Genomic DNA, 27,453 nt, shown 5'->3' on the forward strand with positions numbered 1-27,453 from the left:
TTCATTACAGTGCAGTATTTATTACAATGCATTTGTACTGAGGGCAGCCATCAATTCAGGTCAGGTCACTGTGCTGTAGTCACAATGGGTCAGAGTTCATCAATTAACTCCACTGACATCTCTGGATGGTGGTTACAAACCACCACCAAGCGCAGGCCACACATGCAGTCCTAACATTCAATGACTTGAGGTAGTTAAACCTTCCAATTCAACCCAATTATTGGTTCACAGGCTGCCTGGTACTCCATGAATTCAACAGGAGGAATGAAACTATAGTTCACAAATGACTGCAGAATACCCCTTTCTCTCAGGCACTTGGGCTTGAACAAGGAACATGGGCTGCTATCTAATGACCTGCATTGAGGTCAGCTCAATTGGTTGGAGTGTAGTCCTTAGTTACACCACAGGGGAGGACTCAATCCTTGTTCCAGCTCTTGGGGTTGGTGACTTCCACTTTTTGTATTAGCATATCATGGCATAATTGATGTGATATGCTTAATTAATAGGAAAAAATGGAGAGAGAAAGAGGGGAAAGCACAGATAATGAGACTGGCAACCGGGAAAAAGGAACACAAATTTTGTTTTCTGCTCAGCGGGTGAACTAGATCAGAGTTGAAATGGCCGTGGTGCAGTTAGGTCTCAGGAAACAAAACACAGCTTTCATTTTTGTTACCACTGCACTCCACACCTCAGGCAGATGCAGTGATCAACGGCTGCTTTCTGCACAGGCTTCGAGCTGCCTGTTTCAGTTTCCTTTCATCTCTCCCAAAACAGTCCCAGTGGGTTTGCTTTCACAGGCTTTGCCATCCATCCACCGCCTCATCTTAATAATCACTAGCACCAAGGGAGTAGGGACAGTCAACACGGGTAGACAATTCGATCACAGGCAGGCATTAGAGCTCCTGCCAATTCTGTCTCTATCCAATACTGGTCACTGGTTAGTAATCAAGGGAATGACCTCTAAACGATTTGTGCACATCCCAGTCCCAAGGCGAGACTGCCCCAGTCGTGGTATCACGAATGAAGCCAAGTTAACTGGGGGCACATCAGGTAACCTGGCATATTAGCTAGCTGGATCCACACTCGATGGGTTAATACCTGCACCCAACTAATCATCAGGGACTGGGGAGAGGGAGTAATTGAGTAGCTTGGCTTGACTTGCTCCCCTGAAGCCAAGGTTTGATACAGACCTTTAGAACAGCTGAAGTGATGTGAGGAGAGAGGAGAGGGAAAGGTGGAAGGGCAGAAACACAAAGACACATTCACATTTATTTTAAAATAAAAGTACTCAGAAAGAAAGGGGCAGTTGAGGGAGAGATTGCCAGCTGTAGCTGACCAGTCAGAGGGTGAGTCTGCAGCCTGATCCAATCCACCTCTATTTCTTCTTCAGGGCTCGCTTGCCCTCTCCTTTCTTTGGCTTCCCTTTGCCTCGCAACTTCCTGAGTCGCCTCATTTCCTCTTTGAAATCCTCATGCTCATCCCTGCAGAGACAAAAAGACGAGAGAGAGAGAGAGTTGGCAGGCGATCTGAGCAGAGCAGCACCATTTCACTCTGATCGTTTAGCACAATCCCAGGCAGACAGACAGACAGACATTCACCAGGTTAGAGTCTGGTTACACTCCCTTTGTACACCTTTCCAGGCCCACAATTCCCTTGCAGAAACACTGGCTGCCTAACTGGGGGGGGGGGGGGGGGGGGGGTGAGGGGGTGACATCACTTGGGTTCATAGGAACAAGAGAAGCTGGTTGGGCCCTTCAGTTGTCTCCATCAATCGCTGCATGACCAATCAGCATGTTAACTCAATACCATTACCTCACAAACCTCCATCAGCTGCAGCTTTCAACTCATCCTCAGTTACATTCTGGGGGATTTTCTGCGATCATTTCTGTGAAGCTGTACTTCTAGCCTTCACCCCAGGATCACCAGATTCCCTCTTCGAGGGTCTGCCCTCGTGCTCAGGGATGCTGCCACCAGAGGGAATAGTTTCTTCCCAAATACCCCATTAATTCACTAACTCCATGACTGTGCACCATGCGATTACCAAGAGGACAGAGGGTGAATGAAGTGAACCTTGATCTTTTTACATGCAGCAATTTACTAGACTTGAAAAGGTGTTTCCCTGTGCAGATTCTGTCAGACTTGCTAAACCTCTCCAGATTTCCAGCATCCACAGGCTTTTGCTTGTTTTATTACAGCCTGGTCATGTCGCTGAATCCACCTTCTGTGTCAAATCACAGTCCACATGGCACAACCAGCCTGTAAATTCATCCAGAAACACAAAAGCTGCACTCAGTGTGCGCCACATTTCATTTCCTTGCCATTTAGCAGAAATAAAATGAAGCGTGGTCATTCCAATTGCTTCCCATGGAGGTGACAGGTTTGCCTCATGTCCCAGTGGCCAAGTCAGACCAGCAGGAAGTCTCCAGCTCAGGGCATTCTATGAGGGCAGCAACAATGCAGGAAGTGCTGTTCCTATAAAAGGAGGCACATCTGACAAACAGCAGATTCTGCTTCGCTCAGGTATTCTGTCAACAGGGCAGAGAGTGGGGTGGGGGATACCAAACAGAGGCAAGCATAGATATAGCTGGCAAATCATAATCTGTTTTCAGTGCCTCCATTGAAGACTCAGACTTTTCATAAGGACACAAACCTCTGGCAGAAGGCTTTTCAGCATAAAATGCCACTGTCAGCTTGGTTTCATTGTTCCCTTGTGAATATTATTTTTTGTTACGGGGTTAGTTGTATGATTGCAGTGCTCAGCACTCGTTGGGTGGAAGAAGCAGAGTGAAAGAGTAACAAACAAATTCGTTGCTGCGTTTTGTGCCCAGCTGAAGATCAATTCAAAGCACTCCACTGGCAACATGGTGAACATTGAAATGGAGCACAACACGGCCAACACTGTGATCTCCAGCACCTCCAGTTCACATGACCAGTGCTGCTTGCTATTCAGAAGGCCCATCAGGGAGGCGATGCCCTCATGGTATCATCGCTGGCCTATTAACTCAGAAACCCAAGTAATGTTCTGAAGACCCAGCTTCCAGCCCCAGCACGGCAGATGGTGGAATTTGAATACATTGAAAATGTGGAATTAAGATTATAATGATCCAGTGGATCGTTCCAGAGAGAAGACTCAACAGGGAATCCTGCTGCAGATCCCTCTTACACGGGAGAGCTTTCCCAGTGTGTGGCCAAGCCAGGCAAATTCCCAGGAAGCTCAAGTTTAGGCTTCACAGAAAGTGTCCCCGTACCCCTCCCTGAAAGTAATCAGGTCTATTGCTTGAACCATTGGCAATGGGAGTACACAATCCTCAGGCAAAAGTGTGGACTGCAGATGCTGGAGATTTGAGTTGAGAATGTGGTGCTGGAAAAGCACAGCAAGTCAGGCAGTATCCTAGGAGCAGGGGAATCGACGTTTCGGACAAAAGCCCTTCATCAGGAATCTCAACCCTTATATTTAGGAAGATCCTAAACCTTTCCCTGGAGTCTGCTCTGAAGACCAAGGCCCAGATCAGGGCACTGCATGGAAGATGTGTGCCTGTACCTCTACGGCAAGTTCATCCTCAAATTCACTGGATTCTAAGTCACACAAATTAATGCCAACTTTGATTTTCCTTTTAGAAATTCACAAATTGCAACTTGGTTGGCATCGTGGGTCAGTGGTTAACAGCACCACAGACCCAGATTCAATTCCACCCTCGACCAACTGTGTGTAGTTTGTACATCCTCTCCATGTCTATGTGGGTTTCCTCCGGGTGCTCCGATTTTCTCCCACAATCCAAAGATGTGCAGGTTAGGTGGAATGGTCACGCTAAATTGCCCATAGTGTCCAGAGGTGTGCAGGCTGGGTGGATTAGCCATGGGAAATACAGGTTTACAGGGATATGGTGGGGGGTGGGTGGCCGGGGTGAGATGCTCTTTGGAGAGTTGGTGCGGACATGATGGGCCGAAAGTCATGCTCCTACACTGTAGTGATTCTCTGAACTTCCTTTCTTCCGTTCCTCTTTCGTCCTACCTTGTATGGTTTCGTAGATGAATGAAATAGCGAACCAGGCCAGGTATTAGAACTAGAGGTAGGTGAGCACTTTGGGGACAGTGACCACAATTCGGTGATTTTTACTCTAGTGATGGAGAGGGATAAGTGTGTACTACAGGGCAAGAGTTATAGCTGGGGGCAGGGAAATTATGATGCGTTGAGGCATGACTTAGGATGTGTGGATTGGAAAAGTAGATTCCAAGGCAAGAGCGTAATTGATATGTGGAACTTGTTCAAGGAACAACTATTGAGTGTCCTTGATAAGTACGTACCTATCAGGCAGGGAGGAAAGGGTCGTGTGAGGGAGCCGTGGTTTAATAAGGAGTTGGAATCCCTTGTTAAATGGAAGAGGGCGACCTTTGTAAAGATGAGGCGTGAAGGTTCAATAGGGGCAATTGAGAGTTATAAGGTAGCCCGGAAGGACCTGAAGAGAGAGCTAAGAGCAGCAAGGAGGGGACATGAAAGGTCCTTAGTTGGTAGGATTAGGGAAAACCCTAAGGCTTTCTATAGGTATGTTAGGAATAAAAGAATGACTAGGGAAGGAATAGGTCCAATCAAGGATAGTAATGGGAAGTTGCGTGTGGAGACTGAAGAGATTGGGGAGGCGCTGAATGAATACTTTTCGTCAGTATTCACTCAGGAACAGGACATTGTTGTCGATATGAGTACTGAGGCAGGAATAAGTAGAATGGATGGCTTTGAGATATGTAGAGAAGAGGTGTTGGAAATTCTGGCAAGGGTGAAAATAGATAAGTCCCCTGGGCCTGATGGCATTTATCCTAGGATTCTCTGGGAAGCAAGGGACGAGATTGCAGAGCCATTGGCCTTGATTTTTGTGTCCTCTTTGTCTACAGGAGTAGTGCCAGAGGACTGGAGGCTAGCAAACGTGGTTCCCTTGTTCAAGAAGGGGAGTAGGGATAATCCTAGTAACTATAGGCCAGTGAGTCTCACTTCTGTTGTGGGCAAAGTCTTAGAGAGAATTGTAAGGGATAGGATTTATGCACATCTGGATAAGAATGATGTGATCAAGGATAGTCAGCAGGCAGGTCGTGCCTCACAAACCTTATTGAATTCTTTGAGAAGGTGACTAAGGAGGTAGATGAGGGGAAAGCGGTAGATGTGGTATATATGGATTTTAGTAAGGCGTTTGATAAGGTCCCCCATGGTAGGCTACTGCAGAAAATACAGAGATATGGCATTGAGGGTGAGTTGGAGGTTTGGATTAGGAATTGGCTGGCTGGAAGAAGACAGAGGGTAGTAGTTGATGGCAAAGGTTCATCTTGGAGTGCCGTCACTAGCGGTGTTCCGCAAGGATCTGTTTTGGGACCATTGCTGTTTGTCATTTTTATAAATGACCTGGAGGAAGGGTTAGAAGGTTGGGTGAGCAAGTTTGCGGATGATACGAAAGTCGGAGGAGTTGTAGACAGTGAGGAAGGATGTGGCAGGTTACAGCGGGATATAGAGAAGCTGCAGAGCTGGGCAGAAAGGTGGCAAATGGAGTTCAATGTAGCTAAGTGTGAAGTGATTCACTTTGGTAAGAGTAATAAAAAGATGGATTACTGGGCTAATGGTAGACTACTTGGTAGTGTGGAAGAGCAGAGGGATCTTGGTGTCCATGTACACAGATCTCTGAAAGTTGCCACCCAGGTAAATAGTGCAGTGAAGAAGGCATATGGCGTACTGGCTTTTATTGGTAGAGGAATTGAGTTCCGGAGTCCTGAGGTCATGCTGCAGTTGTATAAGACTCTGGTGCGGCCGCATCTGGAATATTGTGTGCAGTTTTGGTCGCCATACTATAGGAAGGATGTGGAGGCACTGGAACGGGTGCAGAGGAAGTTTACCAGGATGTTGCCTGGTATGGTAGGAAAATCCTATGAGGAAAGGCTGAGGCACTTGGGGTTGTTTTCATTGGAGAAAAGAAGGTTTAGGGGTGATTTGATAGAGGTGTACAAGATGATTAGGGGGTTAGATAGGGTTGACAGTGAGAACCTTTTTCCACGTATGGAGTCAGCTATTACAAGGGGGCATAGCTTTAAATTAAGGGGGGGTAGATATAGGACTGATGTTAGGGGTAGGTTCTTCACTCAGCGAGTCCTAAGTTCATGGAATGCCCTGCCAGTAGCAGTAGTGGACTCTCCCTCTTTATGGGTATTTAAGCGGGCATTGGATAGGTATATGGAGGATAGTGGGTTAGTGTAGGTTAGGTGGGCTTTGATCGGCGCAACATCGAGGGCTGAAGGGCCTGTACTGCGCTGTATTCTTCTATGTTCTATGTTCTAATTCCTGCATTTTGAACATTTGTTCATCAATTCTCAAAGGGTTTTGCTGTATCTAGACTGGTCACTACCTTCAATGTGAACTTTATGTTAAATTTTCTCTTCTAGATGGAAGAAGCGGGGCTGTTCCCCAGTGTATTTATTTTAAAACTTGGAATCCGAAAAGCAGCGTTTGGGGAACACCCTTCAGCCTAGCTCAGCAAGCACCAGGGGTAAAGCAAATAATACTTTGCTGTTTCGAACTTATGAGGAGAAAGCAATCATTCTTTACATTCACCTCCATTCCCTTTTCTGTAACTGTTTAAACTAACTTGGGAACCAGAAGGACAGGCAAGTTGTACAAAACATTTCAAAAGATAAGTATAGCGAGTAAATGGTACCAGGTAGGGTCAGAAAAGAGGGAAATGCAGTAATGTTTCAGTTATGTACTCGGTGCTTGTTTGTAAATGCAGAAAGCGTGGTACTAACAAAACTTAAAATGCCCAAGCTTTGCCTTTTGAACTCATCAGGATAATTCAATTCAAAACAAAAACAGAAATTGCTAGAAAATCTTAGCAGATCTGACAGCATCTGTGGAGAGAAGTCAGAGTTAACATTTCGGGTCCAGTGACCCTTCCTCAGAACACAAGAAATGCTAATGTGAGGGAGAAAACATATGAGAGGGGTGTGTAGATTGGTTGGCAAGTGGATCTTCTGACCACACTACTAACGTCTCTCCCCATACTGTGAGCTCCCACTTCACTAAACAACAGTTAATGTGGCACCTTGTCAAACAACTTCTGGAATTCCAAATGGAGGGCATACAGTCATACAGCACAGAAACAGATCCTTCACTCCAACTAGTCCATGCCGAACATAATCCCAAACTAAACTAGTCCCACTTGCCCGCTCCTGGCCCATATCACTCCAAACCTATCCTTTTCATGTACTTACCTAAACATCAACTGACTCCACTTAATCCACCGCACATTACTCCTTCAAACAATGTCAATAAATTAATGAAACATCATTTCCTTTTCACAAAGTCAGGCTGACTCTTCCTGATTACCCGGAGTTTTTCTAAGTTCATAACTATAACACCTTTAATGATGAATTCACCATCCCCGTGACTGACATCATGCTCAGTGACCTACCATTTCCTATTATCTGATTCCTCACTTCTTGAATAGAGAGATGCTACGTCCAGATGGACCCTTTCCTGAATCTCAGGAATTTTGGAAAATTATGCAAACCTTGGAGTGCAGGTCCATAGTTAATGAAGGGGGGATCACAGGGTGGTGAAGGCGTTGTTTGGCATGCTTGCCGTTATTGGTCAGTGCACTGAGTATAGGAGTTGGGATGTCATGTTGTGGCTGTACAGGACAGTCTCCCTGCTATAGGAAAGACATTGTTAAACTTGAAAGGGAGCACAAAGATTTATAAGGATTTGAACTACAGGGAGAGGCTAAATAGGCTGGGGCTGTTTTCCCTGAAGTGACAGAAGCTGAGGCATGACTTTACAGAGGTTTATAAAATCATGGCAGGTATAGATTGGGTGAATAGCCAAGATCCTTTTCTCTAGGTTAGGGGAGTCCAAACCTAGACAGCATAGGTTTAAGGTTAGAGGGGAATGAGCTGCGAGAGGAAGTGGTGGAGGCTGGTACAATGACAGCATTTAAAAGGCATCTGGATGAGTAAATGAAAAGGGTGTAGAGAGATATGGGCGAAATGAAGGCAAATGGGACTAGACTGATTTAAGATATCCAGTCAGCATGAATGAGTTGAACCTAAGGAACTACTGCCATCCTGCATAACTCTCTACATCCTCAATCTAATCATTAATCTCTTTTAAAACTCCAGGAAGAAGTCCATCAGGACCCAGGAACCTATCAGCAAGTACTTCCATCAGTTTTATCAGTAACACTTTCCTGGTGACTGTACCCTCACATCCTGATCTACAGCTTTTACTGAAATGTTTCACAGCTCACAACAAACAAAGCACTTGACCATACCCACCCAGCCTGTGCTTTCCAAACTCCAATGTCTAACATTCGATGTGTTTCTGCAATTTGCCAAATAGCCCTGAGTGTGTCATGAATTAAGCTGAAATTTAGGATTGTCATTTGGGCTCACAGTGTTGTGTCTTTGCATGCCTTGGAGGTTACCTATATTAATACATAGGGCCTTGCGCTTTGCATGCTAAAATAACTTATACACATTCTAACCAATCAACTCAGCAATTCTCAGCCCCTCTTTTCATTTCTTGGAATAATGTCTTGTTTAGTTTCTCGACAAGCACGGCAATTAACCATCAGTTATTACCTAACTTGTGTATTTTCCATGGTAACACCTCTCCCAATACAGACTGCACTTACAGATGGCACATAACTTGGAAGTATTATGAACTGGAGGAAGATGTCAATAGACTTCAAGTAAACATAAGCAGTCAGGTGGCAGATGAAGGTTAACATGCAACCGCTGAGTTGGAATAATAAAGAGTGACAATATAACCTGAAGGATACTTTTAAAAAGGAGTGTAGGAGCTGAGGTACCTGGGGGTACGTGCACACACTGCTGTTAGTGGTATGTCTAGTTGATTGTGAATAAGACATGAATGATCCTAGGCTTCGTAAATAGGCAGAAAGCACAAAAGCAAGAAGGTTGTAATGAATTATTTCTAAAATAAAAGTTAGGCCTCAGCTGGAATATTCCATCAGGTTCTCGGCATCATACTTTAGGAAGGGTGTGACGACCATAAAACAGGGTGATGAAAAGATTGTCATGAATGACACTAGAGATGAAGGAATTCAGTTACGTGAAGAGATTGGAGAACACTATCTACACCTAGAAGAGAAGGTTATGAGAAGATTTAACAAAGGTGTTGAGGATCACGAGAACAGAGTGGATTGACAGAGCTTGTTTCTATTGATAGAAGGGTTGAGAACAAGACAGCACTGATTTAAGGTGAATGACAAAAAAAACCAAATAGGTGGTGACACAAAGTAAGACTTGCACGGCAGTGCATAGCTTCGATCTGGTACACCCTGCCCAGACTGTGGTGGAAGCAATTTCAATTGTGGCACAATCAGGCAGCCGTGGTAACCGCTGAGCCATCGTGTTACCCTGACATCTGCTGCAAGATACCAAGCAGAGCATTGTAACAATCCATGGGTGGGTAGAGCTGAATTGAGAAAGTGACTCAGTGGGAGTGTGAGTACCTGTACAAACCGAACAATCGTAGTTTCTTCATGAGTGCATAGTACTGGTTGTGCTGAGGGTACCAGTCATAGACTTGTTTTTGCAGTGCAAGGGGCTGCTCGCTGAACAGTTTCACCACCTTCATCGAACGCTCATCAGTAGGTCGCACAACCTCCTGAAAGATCCGCGAGCTCAGGCGCATCATACGCCGTGCATAAGTGGATAACGTTGACATGGAAGCTTGACCAAGATGACAGAAGGCAGCAACTGCAGGAAAAATAACAAGACAATGGTAATGGAAATATCTATGCCAATACTACACCTCAGTGTCTGACAGTGAGGGACCTGTCCACACCAGTACTGCACCCCAGTGGTACACAGAGACAGACCTGTCCCCACCAACACTGTACCCCAGTGTTATACAGAGACAGACCTGTCCCCACCAGTACTGCACCCTAGTGTTATACAGAGACAGACCTGTCCCCAAGAGTACTGTGCCCCAGTGTTACCTGTCCCCATCGGTACTGTACCCCAGTATTATACAGTGACAGACCAGTTCCCAACAGTACTGTACCCCAGTGTTATACAGAGACAGACCTGTCCCCAAGAGTACTGTGCCCCAGTGTTATACAGAGACAGACCTGTCCCCAAGAGTACTGTGCCCCAGTGTTATACAGAGACAGACCTGTCTCCACCAGTACTGTACACCAGTGTTACAGAGAGAGAGATGTGTCCCCACCAGTACTGTATCCCAGTGTTATACAGAGACAGACCTGCCCCCACCAGTACAGTACAACACTGTTATAGAGACAGACCTGTACCCACCAGTACTGTATCCCAGTGTTATACAGAGACAGACCTGCCCCCACCAGTACAGTACAACACTGTTATAGAGACAGACCTGTCCCCACCAGTACTGTACCCCAGTGTTATACAGTGACAGCCCTGTCCCCACCAGTACTATACCCCAGTGTTATACAGAGACAGACCTGTCCCCACCTGTACCGTACCCCAGTGTTATACAGAGACAGACCGGTCCCCACCAGTACTGTACCCCAGTATTACAGTGACAGACCTGTCCCTCCAGTACTGATTTCCAGTGTCATACACTAACAGACCTGTCCCCACCAGTTCTGTATCCCAGTGTAACACAGAGACAGACGTGCCCCCACCAGTACTGTACCCCATTGTTATACAAAGACAGACATGTCCCCACCAGTACTGTACCCCAGTGTTATACAAAGACAGACATGTCCCCAAGAGTACTGTGCCCCAGTGTTATACAGAGACAGACCTGTCTCCACCAGTACTGTACACCAGTGTTACACAGTGACAGACCTGTCCCCAACAGCACTGTACCCAAGTGTTATAAAGAGACAAACCTGTCCCCACCAGTACTGTACCCCAGTGTTACAGAGAGAGAGATGTGTCCCCACCAGTACTGTATCCCAGTGTTATACAGAGACAGACCTGCCCCCACCAGTACAGTACAACACTGTTATAGAAACAGACCTGTACCCACCAGTACTGTATCCCAGTGTTATACAGAGACAGACCTGCCCCCACCAGTACAGTACAACACTGTTATAGAGACAGACCTGTCCCCACCAGTACTATACCCCAGTGTTATACAGAGACAGACCTGTCCCCAACAGTACTGTACCCCAGTATTACAGTGACAGACCTGTCCCTCCAGTACTGATTTCCAGTGTTATACAGAGACACACCTGTCCCCACCTGTACTATACCCCAGTGTTATACAGGGACAGAACTGTCCCCAGCAGTACTGTACCCCAGTGTTATACAGAGACAGACCTGTCCCCACCAGTACCGCTCCCCAGTGTTATACAGAGACAGACCTGTCCCCACCAGTACTGTACCCCAGCGTTATACAGAGACAGACCTGTCCCCACCAGTACCGCTCCCCAGTGTTATACAGAGACAGACCTGTCCCCACCGGTACTGTACCCCAGTGTTATACAGAGACAGAGACAGACCCGTCCCCACCGGTACTGTCCCCCAGTGTGATACAGAGACAGACCCGTCCCCACCGGTACTGTCCCCCAGTGTTATACAGAGACAGACCCGTCCCCACCGGTACTGTCCCCCAGTGTTATACAGAGACAGACCCGTCCCCACCGGTACTGTCCCCCAGTGTTATACAGAGACAGACCCGTCCCCACCGGTACTGTACCCCAGTGTTATACAGAGACAGACCCGTCCCCACCGGTACTGTACCCCAGTGTTACACAGAGACAGACCCGTCCCCACCGGTACTGTACCCCAGTGTTAAACAGAGACAGACCTGTCCCCACCAGTACTGTACCCCAATGTTATACAGAGACAGACCTGTCCCCACCAGTACTGTACCCCAATGTTATACAGATACAGACCTGTCCCCACCAGTACTGTACCCCAGCGTTACACAGAGACAGAACTGTCCCCAGCAGTACTGTACCCCAGCGTTACACAGAGACAGACCTGTCCCCACCGGTACTGTACCCCAGTGTTACACAGAGACAGACCTGTCCCCACCGGTACTGTACCCCAGTGTTACACAGAGACAGACCTGTCCCCACCGGTACTGTACCCCAGTGTTACACAGAGACAGACCTGTCCCCACCGGTACTGTATCCCAGTGTTATACAGAGACAGACCTGTCCCCACCAGTACTGTACCCCAGTGTTATACAGAGACAGAGCTGTCCCCACCAGTACTGTACCCCAACCTTACGCAGAGACAGAACTGTCCCCAGCAGTACTGTACCCCAGTGTTATACAGAGACAGACCTGTCCCCAATGGTACTGTACCCCAGTGTGATACAGTGACAGACCTGTCCCCACCGGTACTGTACCCCAGCGTTACACAGAGACAGACCTGTCCCCAGCAGTACTGTACACCAGTGTTATACAGAGATAGACCTGTCCCCACCAGTACTGTACCCCAGAATTATACAGAGATAGACTTGTCCCCACTGATACTGTACCCCAGTGTTATACAGAGACAGACCTGTCCCCACCGATACTGTACCCCAGTGTTATACAATGACAGACCTGTCCCCACCAGTACTGTATCCCAGTGTTATACAGAGACAGAACTGTCCCCAGTACTGTACCCCAGTGTTATACAGAGACAGACCTGTCCCCAGCAGTACTGTACCCCAGTGTTATACAGAGACAGACCTGTCCCCACCAGTACTGTACCCCAGTGTTATACAGAGACAGACCTGTCCCCACCAGTACTGTACCCCAGTGTTATACAGTGACAAACCTGTCCCCACCAGTACTGTACCCCAGCGTTACACAGAGACAGACCTGTCCCCACCAGTACTGTACCCCAGCGTTACACAGAGACAGAACTGTCCCCAGCAGTACTGTACCCCAGCGTTACACAGAGACAGACCTGTCCCCACCGGTACTGTACCCCAGCGTTATACAGAGACAGACCTGTCCCCACCAGTACTGTACCCCAGCGTTATACAGAGACAGAACTGTCCCCAGCAGTACTGTACCCCAGCGTTACACAGAGATAGAACTGTCCCCAGCAGTACTGTAGCCCAGTGTTATACAGAGATAGACCTGTCCCCACCGATACTGTACCCCAGTGTTATACAGAGACAGACCTGTCCCCACCGATACTGTACCCCAGTGTTATACAATGACAGACCTGTCCCCACCACTACTGTATCCCAGTGTTATACAGAGACAGAACTGTCCCCAGCAGTACTGTACACCAGTGTTATACAGAGACAGACCTGTCCGCACCGGTACTGTACCCAAGTGCTATACAGAGACAGACCTGTCCCCATCGATACTGTACCCCAGTGTTATACAGTGACAGACCTGTCCCCACCAGTACTGTACCCAAGTGTTATACAGAGACAGACCTGTCCCCACCAGTACTGTATCCCAGTGTTATAAAGAGACAGACCTGTGCCCACCAGTACTGTATCCCAGTGTTATACAAAGACAGACCTGTCCCCACCAGTACTGTACCCCAGTTTTATACAGAGACAGACCTGTCCCCACCAGTACTGTGCCCCAGTGTTATACAGTGACAGACCTGTCCCCACCAGTACTGTACCCCAGTGTTATACAGAGACAGACCTGTCCCCACCAGTACTGTACCCCAGTGTTATACAGAGACAGACCTGTCCCCACCAGTACTGTGTCCCAGTGTTATACAATGACAGACCTGTCCCCACCGGTACCGCTCCCCAGTGTTATACAGAGACAGACCTGTCCCCACCGGTACTGTACCCAAGTGCTATACAGAGACAGACCTGTCCCCACCGATACTGTACCCCAGTGTTATACAATGACAGACCTGTCCCCACCAGTTCTGTACCCCAGTGTTATACAGAGACAGACCTGTCTCCACCTGTACTGTACCCCAGTGTTATACAGTGACAGACCTGTCCCCACCAGTTCTGTACCCCAGTGTTATACAATGACAGACCTGTCCCCACCAGTTCTGTACCCCAGTGTTATACAGTGACAGACCTGTCCCCACCAGTACTGTACCCAAGTGTTATACAGAGACAGACCTGTCCCCAGCAGTACTGTATCCCAGTGTTATAAAGAGACAGACCTGTGCCCACCAGTACTGTATCCCAGTGTTATACAGAGACAGACCTGCCCCGACCAGTACTGTATCCCAGTGTTATACAGAGACAGACCTGTCCCCACCAGTACTGTACCCCAGTGTTACAGAGACTGGCCTGTCCCCACCAGTACTGTACCCCAGTGTTATACAGAGACAGACCTGTCCCCACCTGTACTGTACCGCAGTGTTATACAGAGACAGACCTGTCCCCACCAGTACTGTACCCCAGTGTTATACAGAGACAGACGTGTCCCCAGCAGTACTGTACCCCAGTGTTATACAGACAGACCTATCCCCACCAGTACTGTACCCCAGTTTTATACAGAGACAGACCTGTCCCCACCAGTACTGTACCCCAGCGTTACACAGAGACAGACCTGTCCCCACCAGTACTGTACCCCAGTTTTATACAGAGACAGACCTGTCCCCACCAGTACTGTACCCCAGTGTTATACAGAGACAGACCTGTCCCCACCAGTACTGTGTCCCAGTGTTATACAATGACAGACCTGTCCCCACCGGTACCGCTCCCCAGTGTTATACAGAGACAGACCTGTCCCCACCGGTACTGTACCCCAGTGTTATACAGTGACAGACCTGTCCCCACCAGTACTGTACCCCAGTGTTATACAGAGACAGACCTGTCCCCACCAGTACTGTACCCAAGTGTTATAAAGAGACGGACCTGTGCCCACCAGTACTGTATCCCAGTGTTATAAAGAGACAGACCTGTGCCCACCAGTACTGTATCCCAGTGTTATACAGTGACAGACCGGTCCCCACCAGTACTGTACCCCAGTGTTATACAGAGACAGACCTGTCCCCACCAGTACTGTACCCCAGTGTTATACAGAGACAGACCTGTCCCCAGCAGTACTGTACCCCAGTGTTATACAGACAGACCTATCCCCACCAGTACTGTACCCCAGTTTTATACAGAGACAGACCTGTCCCCACCAGTACTGTACCCCAGCGTTACACAGAGACAGACCTGTCCCCACCAGTACTGTACCCCAGCGTTATAAAGAGACAGACCTGTGCCCACCAGTACTGCATCCCAGTGTTATACAGTGACAGACCGGTCCCCACCAGTACTGTACCCCAGTGTTATACAGAGACAGACCTGTCCCCACCAGTACTGTGTCCCAGTGTTATACAATGACAGACCTGTCCCCACCGGTACCGCTCCCCAGTGTTATACAGAGACAGACCTGTCCCCACTGGTACTGTACCCAAGTGCTATACAGAGACAGACCTGTCCCCACCGATACTGTACCCCAGTGTTATACAATGACAGACCTGTCCCCACCAGTTCTGTACCCCAGTGTTATACAGTGACAGACCTGTCCCCACCAGTACTGTACCCAAGTGTTATACAGAGACAGACCTGTCCCCACCAGTACTGTATCCCAGTGTTATACAGTGACAGACCTGTCCCCACCAGTACTGTACCCCAGCGTTATACAGAGACAGACCTGTCCCCACCAGTACTGTACACCAGCGTTACACAGAGACAGAACTGTCCCAACCAGTACTGTACCCCAGCGTTACACAGAGACAGAACTGTCCCCAGCAGTACTGTACCCCAGTGTTATACAGAGATAGACTTGTCCCCACCGATACTGTACCCCAGTGTTATACAGAGACAGACCTGTCCCCTACCGATACTGTACCCCAGTGTTATACAATGACAGAACTGTCCCCACCACTACTGTATCCCAGTGTTATACAGAGACAGAACTGTCCCCAGCAGTACTGTACACCAGTGTTATACAGAGACAGACCTGTCCCCACCAGTGCTGTACCCCAGTTTTATACAGAGACAGACGTGTCCCCACCAGTACTGTACCCCAGTGTTATACAGAGACAGACCTGTCCCCACCAGTACTGTGTCCCAGTGTTATACAATGACAGACCTGTCCCCACCAGTACTGTATCCCAGGGTTATACAGAGACAGACCTGTCCCCACCGGTACTGTACCCCAGTGTTATACAGAGACAGACCTGTCCCCACTGGTACTGTATCCCAGTGTTATACAAAGACAGACCTGTCCCCACCAGTACTGTACCCCAGTTTTATACAGAGACAGACCTGTCCCCACCAGTACTGTGCCCCAGTGTTATACAGTGACAGACCTGTCCCCACCAGTACTGTACCCCAGTTTTATACAGAGACAGACCTGTCCCCACCAGTACTGTACCCGAGTGTTATACAGAGACAGAACTGTCCCCACCAGTACTGTGTCCCAGTGTTATACAATGACAGACCTGTCCCCACCGGTACCGCTCCCCAGTGTTATACAGAGACAGACCTGTCCCCACTGGTACTGTACCCAAGTGTTATACAGTGACAGACCTGTCCCCACCAGTACTGTACCCAAGTGTTATACAGAGACAGACCTGTCCCCACCAGTACTGTATCCCAGTGTTATACAGAGACAGACCTGCCCCCACCAGTACTGTACCCCAGTTTTATACAATGACAGACCTGTCCCCACCAGTTCTGTACCCCAGTGTTATACAGTGACAGACCTGTCCCCACCAGTACTGTACCCCAGCGTTACACAGAGACAGACCTGTCCCCACCAGTACTGTACACCAGCGTTACACAGAGACAGAACTGTCCCAACCAGTACTGTACCCCAGCGTTACACAGAGACAGAACTGTCCCCAGCAGTACTGTACCCCAGTGTTATACAGAGATAGACTTGTCCCCACCGATACTGTACCCCAGTGTTATACAGAGACAGACCTGTCCCCTACCGATACTGTACCCCAGTGTTATACAATGACAGAACTGTCCCCACCACTACTGTATCCCAGTGTTATACAGAGACAGAACTGTCCCCACCAGTACTGTACCCCAGTTTTATACAGAGACAGACGTGTCCCCACCAGTACTGTACCCCAGTGTTATACAGAGACAGACCTGTCCCCACCAGTACTGTACCCCAGGGTTATACAATGACAGACCTGTCCCCACCAGTACTGTATCCCAGGGTTATACAGAGACAGACCTGTCCCCACCGGTACTGTACCCCAGTGTTATACAGAGACAGACCTGTCCCCACTGGTACTGAATCCCAGTGTTATACAAAGACAGACCTGTCCCCACCAGTACTGTACCCCAGTTTTATACAGAGACAGAACTGTCCCCAGCAGTACTGTACCCCAGTGTTATACAGAGACAGACCTGTCCCCACCGGTACTGTACCCCAGCGTTACACAGAGACAGAACTGTCCCCAGCAGTACTGTACCCCAGTGTTATACAGAGATAGACTTGTCCCCACCAGTACTGTATCCCAGTGTTATAAAGAGACAGACCTGTCCCCACCAGTACTGTACCCCAGTTTTATACAGAGACAGACCTGTCCCCACCAGTACTGTGCCCCAGTGTTATACAGTGACAGACCTGTCCCCACCAGTACTGTACCCCAGTGTTATACAGAGACAGACCTGTCCCCACCAGTACTGTACCCCAGTGTTATACAGAGACAGACCTGTCCCCACCAGTACTGTGTCCCAGTGTTATACAATGACAGACCTGTCCCCACCGGTACCGCTCCCCAGTGTTATACAGAGACAGACCTGTCCCCACCGATACTGTACCCCAGTGTTATACAATGACAGACCTGTCCCCACCAGTTCTGTACCCCAGTGTTATACAGAGACAGACCTGTCTCCACCTGTACTGTACCCCAGTGTTATACAGTGACAGACCTGTCCCCACCAGTTCTGTACCCCAGTGTTATACAATGATAGACCTGTCCCCACCAGTTCTGTACCCCAGTGTTATACAGTGACAGACCTGTCCCCACCAGTACTGTACCCAAGTGTTATACAGAGACAGACCTGTCCCCAGCAGTACTGTATCCCAGTGTTATAAAGAGACAGACCTGTGCCCACCAGTACTGTATCCCAGTGTTATACAGAGACAGACCTGCCCCGACCAGTACTGTATCCCAGTGTTATACAGAGACAGACCTGTCCCCACCAGTACTGTACCGCAGTGTTATACAGAGACAGACCTGTCCCCACCAGTACTGTACCCCAGTGTTATACAGAGACAGACGTGTCCCCAGCAGTACTGTACCCCAGTGTTATACAGAGACAGACCTGTCCCCACCTGTACTGTACCGCAGTGTTATACAGAGACAGACCTGTCCCCACCAGTACTGTACCCCAGTGTTATACAGAGACAGACGTGTCCCCAGCAGTACTGTACCCCAGTGTTATACAGACAGACCTATCCCCACCAGTACTGTACCCCAGTTTTATACAGAGACAGACCTGTCCCCACCAGTACTGTACCCCAGCGTTACACAGAGACAGACCTGTCCCCACCAGTACTGTACCCCAGTTTTATACAGAGACAGACCTGTCCCCACCAGTACTGTACCCCAGTGTTATACAGAGACAGACCTGTCCCCACCAGTACTGTGTCCCAGTGTTATACAATGACAGACCTGTCCCCACCGGTACCGCTCCCCAGTGTTATACAGAGACAGACCTGTCCCCACCGGTACTGTACCCCAGTGTTATACAGTGACAGACCTGTCCCCACCAGTACTGTACCCCAGTGTTATACAGAGACAGACCTGTCCCCACCAGTACTGTACCCAAGTGTTATAAAGAGACGGACCTGTGCCCACCAGTACTGTATCCCAGTGTTATAAAGAGACAGACCTGTGCCCACCAGTACTGTATCCCAGTGTTATACAGTGACAGACCGGTCCCCACCAGTACTGTACCCCAGTGTTATACAGAGACAGACCTGTCCCCACCAGTACTGTACCCCAGTGTTATACAGACAGACCTATCCCCACCAGTACTGTACCCCAGTTTTATACAGAGACAGACCTGTCCCCACCAGTACTGTACCCCAGCGTTACACAGAGACAGACCTATCCCCACCAGTACTGTACCCCAGTGTTATACAGAGACAGACCTGTCCCCACCAGTACTGTGTCCCAGTGTTATACAATGACAGACCTGTCCGCACCGGTACCGCTCCCCAGTGTTATACAGAGACAGACCTGTCCCCACTGGTACTGTACCCAAGTGCTATACAGAGACAGACCTGTCCCCACCGATACTGTACCCCAGTGTTATACAATGACAGACCTGTCCCCACCAGTTCTGTACCCCAGTGTTATACAGTGACAGACCTGTCCCCACCAGTACTGTACCCAAGTGTTATACAGAGACAGACCTGTCCCCACCAGTACTGTATCCCAGTGTTATACAGTGACAGACCTGTCCCCACCAGTACTGTACCCCAGCGTTACACAGAGACAGACCTGTCCCCACCAGTACTGTACCCCAGCGTTATACAGAGACAGACCTGTCCCCACCAGTACTGTACACCAGCGTTACACAGAGACAGAACTGTCCCAACCAGTACTGTACCCCAGCGTTACACAGAGACAGAACTGTCCCCAGCAGTACTGTACCCCAGTGTTATACAGAGATAGACTTGTCCCCACCGATACTGTACCCCAGTGTTATACAGAGACAGACCTGTCCCCTACCGATACTGTACCCCAGTGTTATACAGAGACAGACCTGTCCCCACTGGTACTGTATCCCAGTGTTATACAAAGACAGACCTGTCCCCACCAGTACTGTACCCCAGTTTTATACAGAGACAGACCTGTCCCCACCAGTACTGTGCCCCAGTGTTATACAGTGACAGACCTGTCCCCACCAGTACTGTACCCCAGTTTTATACAGAGACAGACCTGTCCCCACCAGTACTGTACCCGAGTGTTATACAGAGACAGACCTGTCCCCACCAGTACTGTGTCCCAGTGTTATACAATGACAGACCTGTCCCCACCGGTACCGCTCCCCAGTGTTATACAGAGACAGACCTGTCCCCACTGGTACTGTACCCAAGTGTTATACAGTGACAGACCTGTCCCCACCAGTACTGTACCCAAGTGTTATACAGAGACAGACCTGTCCCCACCAGTACTGTATCCCAGTGTTATACAGAGACAGACCTGCCCCCACCAGTACTGTACCCCAGTTTTATACAATGACAGACCTGTCCCCACCAGTTCTGTACCCCAGTGTTATACAGTGACAGACCTGTCCCCACCAGTACTGTACCCCAGCGTTACACAGAGATAGAACTGTCCCAACCAGTACTGTACCCCAGCGTTACACAGAGACAGAACTGTCCCCAGCAGTACTGTACCCCAGTGTTATACAGAGATAGACTTGTCCCCACCGATACTGTACCCCAGTGTTATACAGAGACAGACCTGTCCCCTACCGATACTGTACCCCAGTGTTATACAATGACAGAACTGTCCCCACCACTACTGTATCCCAGTGTTATACAGAGACAGAACTGTCCCCACCAGTACTGTACCCCAGTTTTATACAGAGACAGACGTGTCCCCACCAGTACTGTACCCCAGTGTTATACAGAGACAGACCTGTCCCCACCAGTACTGTACCCCAGGGTTATACAATGACAGACCTGTCCCCACCAGTACTGTATCCCAGGGTTATACAGAGACAGACCTGTCCCCACCGGTACTGTACCCCAGTGTTATACAGAGACAGACCTGTCCCCACTGGTACTGTATCCCAGTGTTATACAAAGACAGACCTGTCCCCACCAGTACTGTACCCCAGTTTTATACAGAGACAGAACTGTCCCCAGCAGTACTGTACCCCAGTGTTATACAGAGACAGACCTGTCCCCACCGGTACTGTACCCCAGCGTTACACAGAGACAGAACTGTCCCCAGCAGTACTGTACCCCAGTGTTATACAGAGATAGACTTGTCCCCACCGATACTGTACCCCAGTGTTATACAGAGACAGACCTGTCCCCACCGATACTGTACCCCAGTGTTACACAATGACAGACCTGTCCCCACCAGTACTGTACCCCAGTGTTACACAGAGACAGACCTGTCCCTAGTACTGGACCCCAGTGTTACACAGAGACAGACCTGTCCCCACCAGTTCTGTACCCCAGTGTTATACAGAGACAGACCTGTCCCCACCGGTACTGTATCCCAGTGTTATACAGTGACAGACCTGTCCCCAGCAGTACTGCACCCCAGTGTTATACAGAGACAGACCTGTCCCCACCGGTACTGTATCCCAGTGTTATACGGGGACAGGTCTGTACCCACCAGTACTGTACCCCAGTGTTATACAGAGACAGACCTGTCCCCACCAGTACTGTACCCCAGTGTTATACAGAGACAGACCTGTCCCCACCAGTACTGTACCCCAGTGTTATACAGAGACAGACCTGTCCCCACCGGTACTGTATCCCAGTGTTATACAGAGACAGACCTGTCCCCACCGGTACTGTATCCCAGTGTTATACAGAGACAGACCTGTCCCCACCAGTACTGTACCCCAGTGTTATACAGAGACAGACCTGTCCCCACCAGTACTGTACCCCAGTGTTATACAGAGACTGGCCTGTCCCCACCAGTACTGTACCCCAGTGTTACACAGAGACAGACCTGTCCCCACCGGTACTGTATCCCAGTGTTATACAGTGACAGACCTGACCCCACCTGTACTGTATCCCAGTGTTATACAATGACAGACCTGTCCCCACCAGTACTGTACCCCAGTGTTATACAGAGACAGACCTGTCCCCACTAGTACTGGACCCCAGTGTTACACAGAGACAGACCTGTCCCCACCAGTACTGTACCCCAGTGTTATACAGAGACAGACCTGTCCCCACCAGTACTGTACCCCAGTGTTATACAGAGACAGACCTGTCCCCACTAGTACTGTACCCCAGTGTTATACAGAGACAGACCTGTCCCCACCAGTACTGTATCCCAGTGTTATACAGAGACAGACCTGTCCCCACCAGTACTGTATCCCAGTGTTATACAGAGACAGACCTGTCCCCACCAGTACTGTACCCCAGTGTTATACAGAGACAGACCTGTCCCCCACCGGTATCGTACCCCAGTGTTATACAGAGACAGACCTGTCCCCACCAGTACTGTACCCCAGTATTATACAGAGACAGACCTGTCCCCACCGGTACTGTCCCCCAGTGTTATACAGAGACAGACCTGTCCCCACCAGTACTGTATCCCAGTGTTATACAGAGACAGACCTGTCCCCACCGGTACTGTACCCCAGTGTTATACAGAGACAGACCTGTCCCCACCAGTACTGTACCCCAGTGTTATACAGAGACAGACCTGTCCCCACCGGTACTGTACCCCAGTGTTATACAGAGACAGACCTGTCCCCACCAGTACTGTATCCCAGTGTTATACAGAGACAGACCTGTCCCGACCGGTACTGTATCCCAGTGTTATACAGAGACAGACCTGTCACCACCAGTACTGTACCCCAGTGTTATACAGAGACAGACCTGTCCCCACCGGTACTGTCCCCCAGTGTTATACAGAGACAGACCTGTCCCCACCAGTACTGTCCCCCAGTGTTATACAGAGACAGACCTGTCCCCATTAGTACTGTACCCCAGTGTTATACAGAGACAGACCTGTCCCCACCAGTACTGTACCCCAGTGTTATACAGAGACAGACCTGTCCCCACCAGTACTGTACCCCAGTGGTATACAGAGACAGACCTGTCCCCACCGGTACTGTCCCCCAGTGTTATACAGAGACAGACCTGTCCCCACCGGTACTGTCCCCCAGTGTTATACAGAGACAGACCTGTCCCCACCGGTACTGTATCCCAGTGTTATACAGAGACAGACCTGTCCCCACCAGTACTGTACCACAGTGTTATACAGAGACAGACCTGTCCCCACCAGTACTGTACCCCAGTGTTATACAGAGACAGACGTGTCCCCAGCAGTACTGTTCCCCAGTGTTATACAGAGACAGACCTGTCCCCACCGGTACTGTATCCCAGTGTTATACAGAGACAGACCTGTCCCCACCAGTACTGTACCCCAGTGTTATACAGAGACAGACCTGTCCCGACTAGTACTGTACCCCAGTGTTATACAGAGACAGACCTGTCCCCACCAGTACTGTATCCCAGTGTTATACAGAGACAGACCTGTCCCCACCAGTACTGTATCCCAGTGTTATACAGAGACAGACCTGTCCCCACCAGTACTGTACCCCAGTGTTATACAGAGACAGACCTGTCCCCCACCGGTATCGTACCCCAGTGTTATACAGAGACAGACCTGTCCCCACCAGTACTGTACCCCAGTGTTATACAGAGACAGACCTGTCCCCACCGGTACTGTACCCCAGTGTTATACAGAGACAGACCTGTCCCCACCGGTACTGTCCCCCAGTGTTATACAGAGACAGACCTGTCCCCACCAGTACTGTATCCCAGTGTTATACAGAGACAGACCTGTCCCCACCGGTACTGTACCCCAGTGTTATACAGAGACAGACCTGTCCCCACCAGTACTGTACCCCAGTGTTATACAGAGACAGACCTGTCCCCACCGGTACTGTATCCCAGTGTTATACAGAGACAGACCTGTCCCCACCAGTACTGTATCCCAGTGTTATACAGAGACAGACCTGTCCCGACCGGTACTGTATCCCAGTGTTATACAGAGACAGACCTGTCACCACCAGTACTGTACCCCAGTGTTATACAGAGACAGACCTGTCCCCATTAGTACTGTACCCCAGTGTTATACAGAGACAGACCTGTCCCCACCGGTACTGTCCCCCAGTGTTATACAGAGACAGACCTGTCCCCACCAGTACTGTCCCCCAGTGTTATACAGAGACAGACCTGTCCCCATTAGTACTGTACCCCAGTGTTATACAGAGACAGACCTGTCCCCACCAGTACTGTACCCCAGTGTTATACAGAGACAGACCTGTCCCCACCAGTACTGTACCCCAGTGGTATACAGAGACAGACCTGTCCCCACCGGTACTGTCCCCCAGTGTTATACAGAGACAGACCTGTCCCCACCAGTACTGTCCCCCAGTGTTATACAGAGACAGACGTGTCCCCAGCAGTACTGTTCCCCAGTGTTATACAGAGACAGACCTGTCCCCACCGGTACTGTATCCCAGTGTTATACAGAGACAGACCTGTCCCCACCAGTACTGTACCCCAGTGTTATACAGAGACAGACCTGTCCCGACTAGTACTGTACCCCAGTGTTATACAGAGACAGACCTGTCCCCACCAGTACTGTCCCCCAGTGTTATACAGAGACAGACCTGTCCCCACCGGTACTGTCCCCCAGTGTTATACAGAGACAGACCTGTCCCCACCGGTACTGTATCCCAGCGTTATACAGAGACAGACCTGTCCCCACCAGTACTGTACCCCAGTGTTATACAGAGACAGACCTGTCCCCACCAGTACTGTACCCCAGTGTTATACAGAGACAGACGTGTCCCCAGCAGTACTGTTCCCCAGTGTTATACAGAGACAGACCTGTCCCCCCTGGTACTGTACCCAAGTGCTATACAGAGACAGACCTGTCCCCACCGATACTGTACCCCAGTGTTATAGAATGACAGACCTGTCCCCACCAGTTCTGTACCCCAGTGTTATACAGTGACAGACCTGTCCCCACCAGTACTGTACCCAAGTGTTATACAGAGACAGACCTGTCCCCACCAGTACTATATCCCAGTGTTATACAGAGACAGACCTGTCCCCACCAGTACTGTATCCCAGTGTTATACAGAGACAGACCTGTCCCCACCAGTACTGTATCCCAGTGTTATACAGAGACAGACCTGTCCCCACCAGTACTGTATCCCAGTGTTATACAGAGACAGACCTGTCCCGACCAGTACTGTACCCCAGTGTTATACAGAGACAGACCTGTCCCCACCAGTACTGTACCCCAGTGTTATACAGAGACAGACCTGTCCCCACCAGTACTATATCCCAGTGTTATACAGAGACAGACCTGTCCCCACCAGTACTGTATCCCAGTCTTATACAGAGACAGACCTGTCCCCACCTGTACTGTATCCCAGTGTTATACAGAGACAGACCTGTCCCGACCAGTACTGTACCCCAGTGTTATACAGAGACAGACGTGTCCCCACCAGTACTGTACCCCAGTGTTATACAGAGACAGACGTGTCCCCACCAGTACTGTACCCCAGTGTTATACAATGACAGACCTGTCCCCACCAGTACTGTCCCCCAGTGTTATACAGAGACAGACCTGTCCCCACCACTACTGTACCCCAGTGTTATACAATGACAGACCTGTCCCCACCAGTACTGTCCCCCAGTGTTATAGAATGACAGACCTGTCCCCACCAGTACTGTCCCCCAGTGTTATACAGAGACAGACGTGTCCCCACCAGTACTGTACCCCAGTGTTATACAGAGACAGACGTGTCCCCACCAGTACTGTACCCCAGTGTTATACAATGACAGACCTGTCCCCACCAGTACTGTCCCCCAGTGTTATACAGAGACAGACCTGTCCCCACCAGTACTATATCCCAGTGTTATACAGAGACAGACCTGTCCCCACCAGTACTGTATCCCAGTGTTATACAGAGACAGACCTGTCCCGACCAGTACTGTACCCCAGTGTTATACAGAGACAGACGTGTCCCCACCAGTACTGTCCCCCAGTGGTATACAGAGACAGACCTGTCCCCACCGGTACTGTACCCCAGTGTTATACAGAGACAGACCTGTCCCCACCAGTACTGTCCCCCAGTGTTATACAGAGACAGACGTGTCCCCACCAGTACTGTACCCCAGTGTTATACAGAGACAGACCTGTCCCCACCAGTACTGTCCCCCAGTGGTATACAGAGACAGACCTGTCCCCACCAGTACTGTCCCCCAGTGGTATACAGTGACAGACCAGTCCCCACCGGTACTGTCCCCCAGTGTTATACAGAGACAGACGTGTCCCCACCGGTACTGTCCCCCAGTGTTATACAGAGACAGACGTGTCCCCACCAGTACTGTCCCCCAGTGTTATACAGAGACAGACGTGTCCCCACCAGTACTGTCCCCCAGTGTTATACAGAGACAGACGTGTCCCCACCGGTACTGTCCCCCAGTGTTATACAGAGACAGACGTGTCCCCACCAGTACTGTCCCCCAGTGTTATACAGAGACAGACGTGTCCCCACCGGTACTGTCCCCCAGTGTTATACAGAGACAGACCTGTCCCCACCAGTACTGTCCCCCAGTGGTATACAGAGACAGACCTGTCCCCACCAGTACTGTCCCCCAGTGGTATACAGTGACAGACCAGTCCCCACCAGTACTGTCCCCCAGTGTTATACAGAGACAGACGTGTCCCCACCGGTACTGTCCCCCAGTGTTATACAGAGACAGACGTGTCCCCACCAGTACTGTCCCCCAGTGTTATACAGAGACAGACGTGTCCCCACCAGTACTGTTCCCCAGTGTTATACAGAGACAGACGTGTCCCCACCGGTACTGTCCCCCAGTGTTATACAGAGACAGACGTGTCCCCACCGGTACTGTCCCCCAGTGTTATACAGAGACAGACGTGTCCCCACCGGTACTGTACCCCAGTGTTATACAGAGACAGACCTGTCCCCACCAGTACTGTCCCCCAGTGTTATACAGAGACAGACGTGTCCCCACCGGTACTGTCCCCCAGTGTTATACAGAGACAGACGTGTCCCCACCAGTACTGTACACCAGTGTTATACAGAGACAGACGTGTCCCCACCAGTACTGTCCCCCAGTGTTATACAGAGACAGACGTGTCCCCACCAGTACTGTACCCCAGTGTTATACAGAGACAGACCTGTCCCCACCAGTACTGTCCCCCAGTGTTATACAGAGACAGACCTGTCCCCACCAGTACTGTCCCCCAGTGTTATACAGAGACAGACGTGTCCCCACCAGTACTGTCCCCCAGTGTTATACAGAGACAGACCTGTCCCCACCAGTACTGTCCCCCAGTGTTATACAGAGACAGACGTGTCCCCACCAGTACTGTCCCCCAGTGTTATACAGAGACAGACGTGTCCCCACCGGTACTGTCCCGCTGTGTTACACAGTGACAGGTTTACTGACCGCTTTCTCACTTTGCACCTTTCACTTTTCTGCCGCTCCTTCCCCTTGGATGTGATTTCCGCCGGAGGCTCGTCCGTTCCTCGGTGTCCGGGTGTAGTTGTGGTCTGTGTTTTTGTTCCGACCCCATTACCCGGGGGATGGATGTCCCGGGGAGCGCCGTCAGCTGATTCCCCGCCTGTTCACTCATCCTTCAGCTCAGCAACATTCACACAGTCAGACCACTATCAAACATGTCAGTCCCACCACACCAGTATCAATAATACACCCAATAACCATTCATATCTCCAATAATCAATCATATCTCCAATAATCAATCATATCTCCAATAATCAATAACAGCTCAGATCCATAA

The 27,453-nt window shown here is 49.7% G+C and overlaps 1 protein-coding gene across 1 annotated transcript; it reads right to left on the reverse strand.

The window, feature by feature from the left end:
• On the reverse strand, positions 1–27,216 carry mrps33 (mitochondrial ribosomal protein S33). Its single transcript, XM_072552464.1, has 3 exons — positions 27,102–27,216; positions 9,507–9,753; positions 1–1,481 (listed from the first exon to the last, which is right to left on the reverse strand). Exons 2-3 carry the CDS (start codon positions 9,719–9,721, stop codon positions 1,376–1,378), a joined length of 321 nt encoding a protein of 106 aa, XP_072408565.1. The 5' UTR covers positions 9,722–9,753; positions 27,102–27,216; the 3' UTR covers positions 1–1,375.
• Between the last annotated feature and the right edge of the window lie 237 nt (positions 27,217–27,453).

Source organism: Chiloscyllium punctatum, chromosome 32 (genome assembly GCF_047496795.1).
Source record: "Chiloscyllium punctatum isolate Juve2018m chromosome 32, sChiPun1.3, whole genome shotgun sequence".
Classification (NCBI taxonomy): Eukaryota; Metazoa; Chordata; class Chondrichthyes; order Orectolobiformes; family Hemiscylliidae; genus Chiloscyllium; species Chiloscyllium punctatum.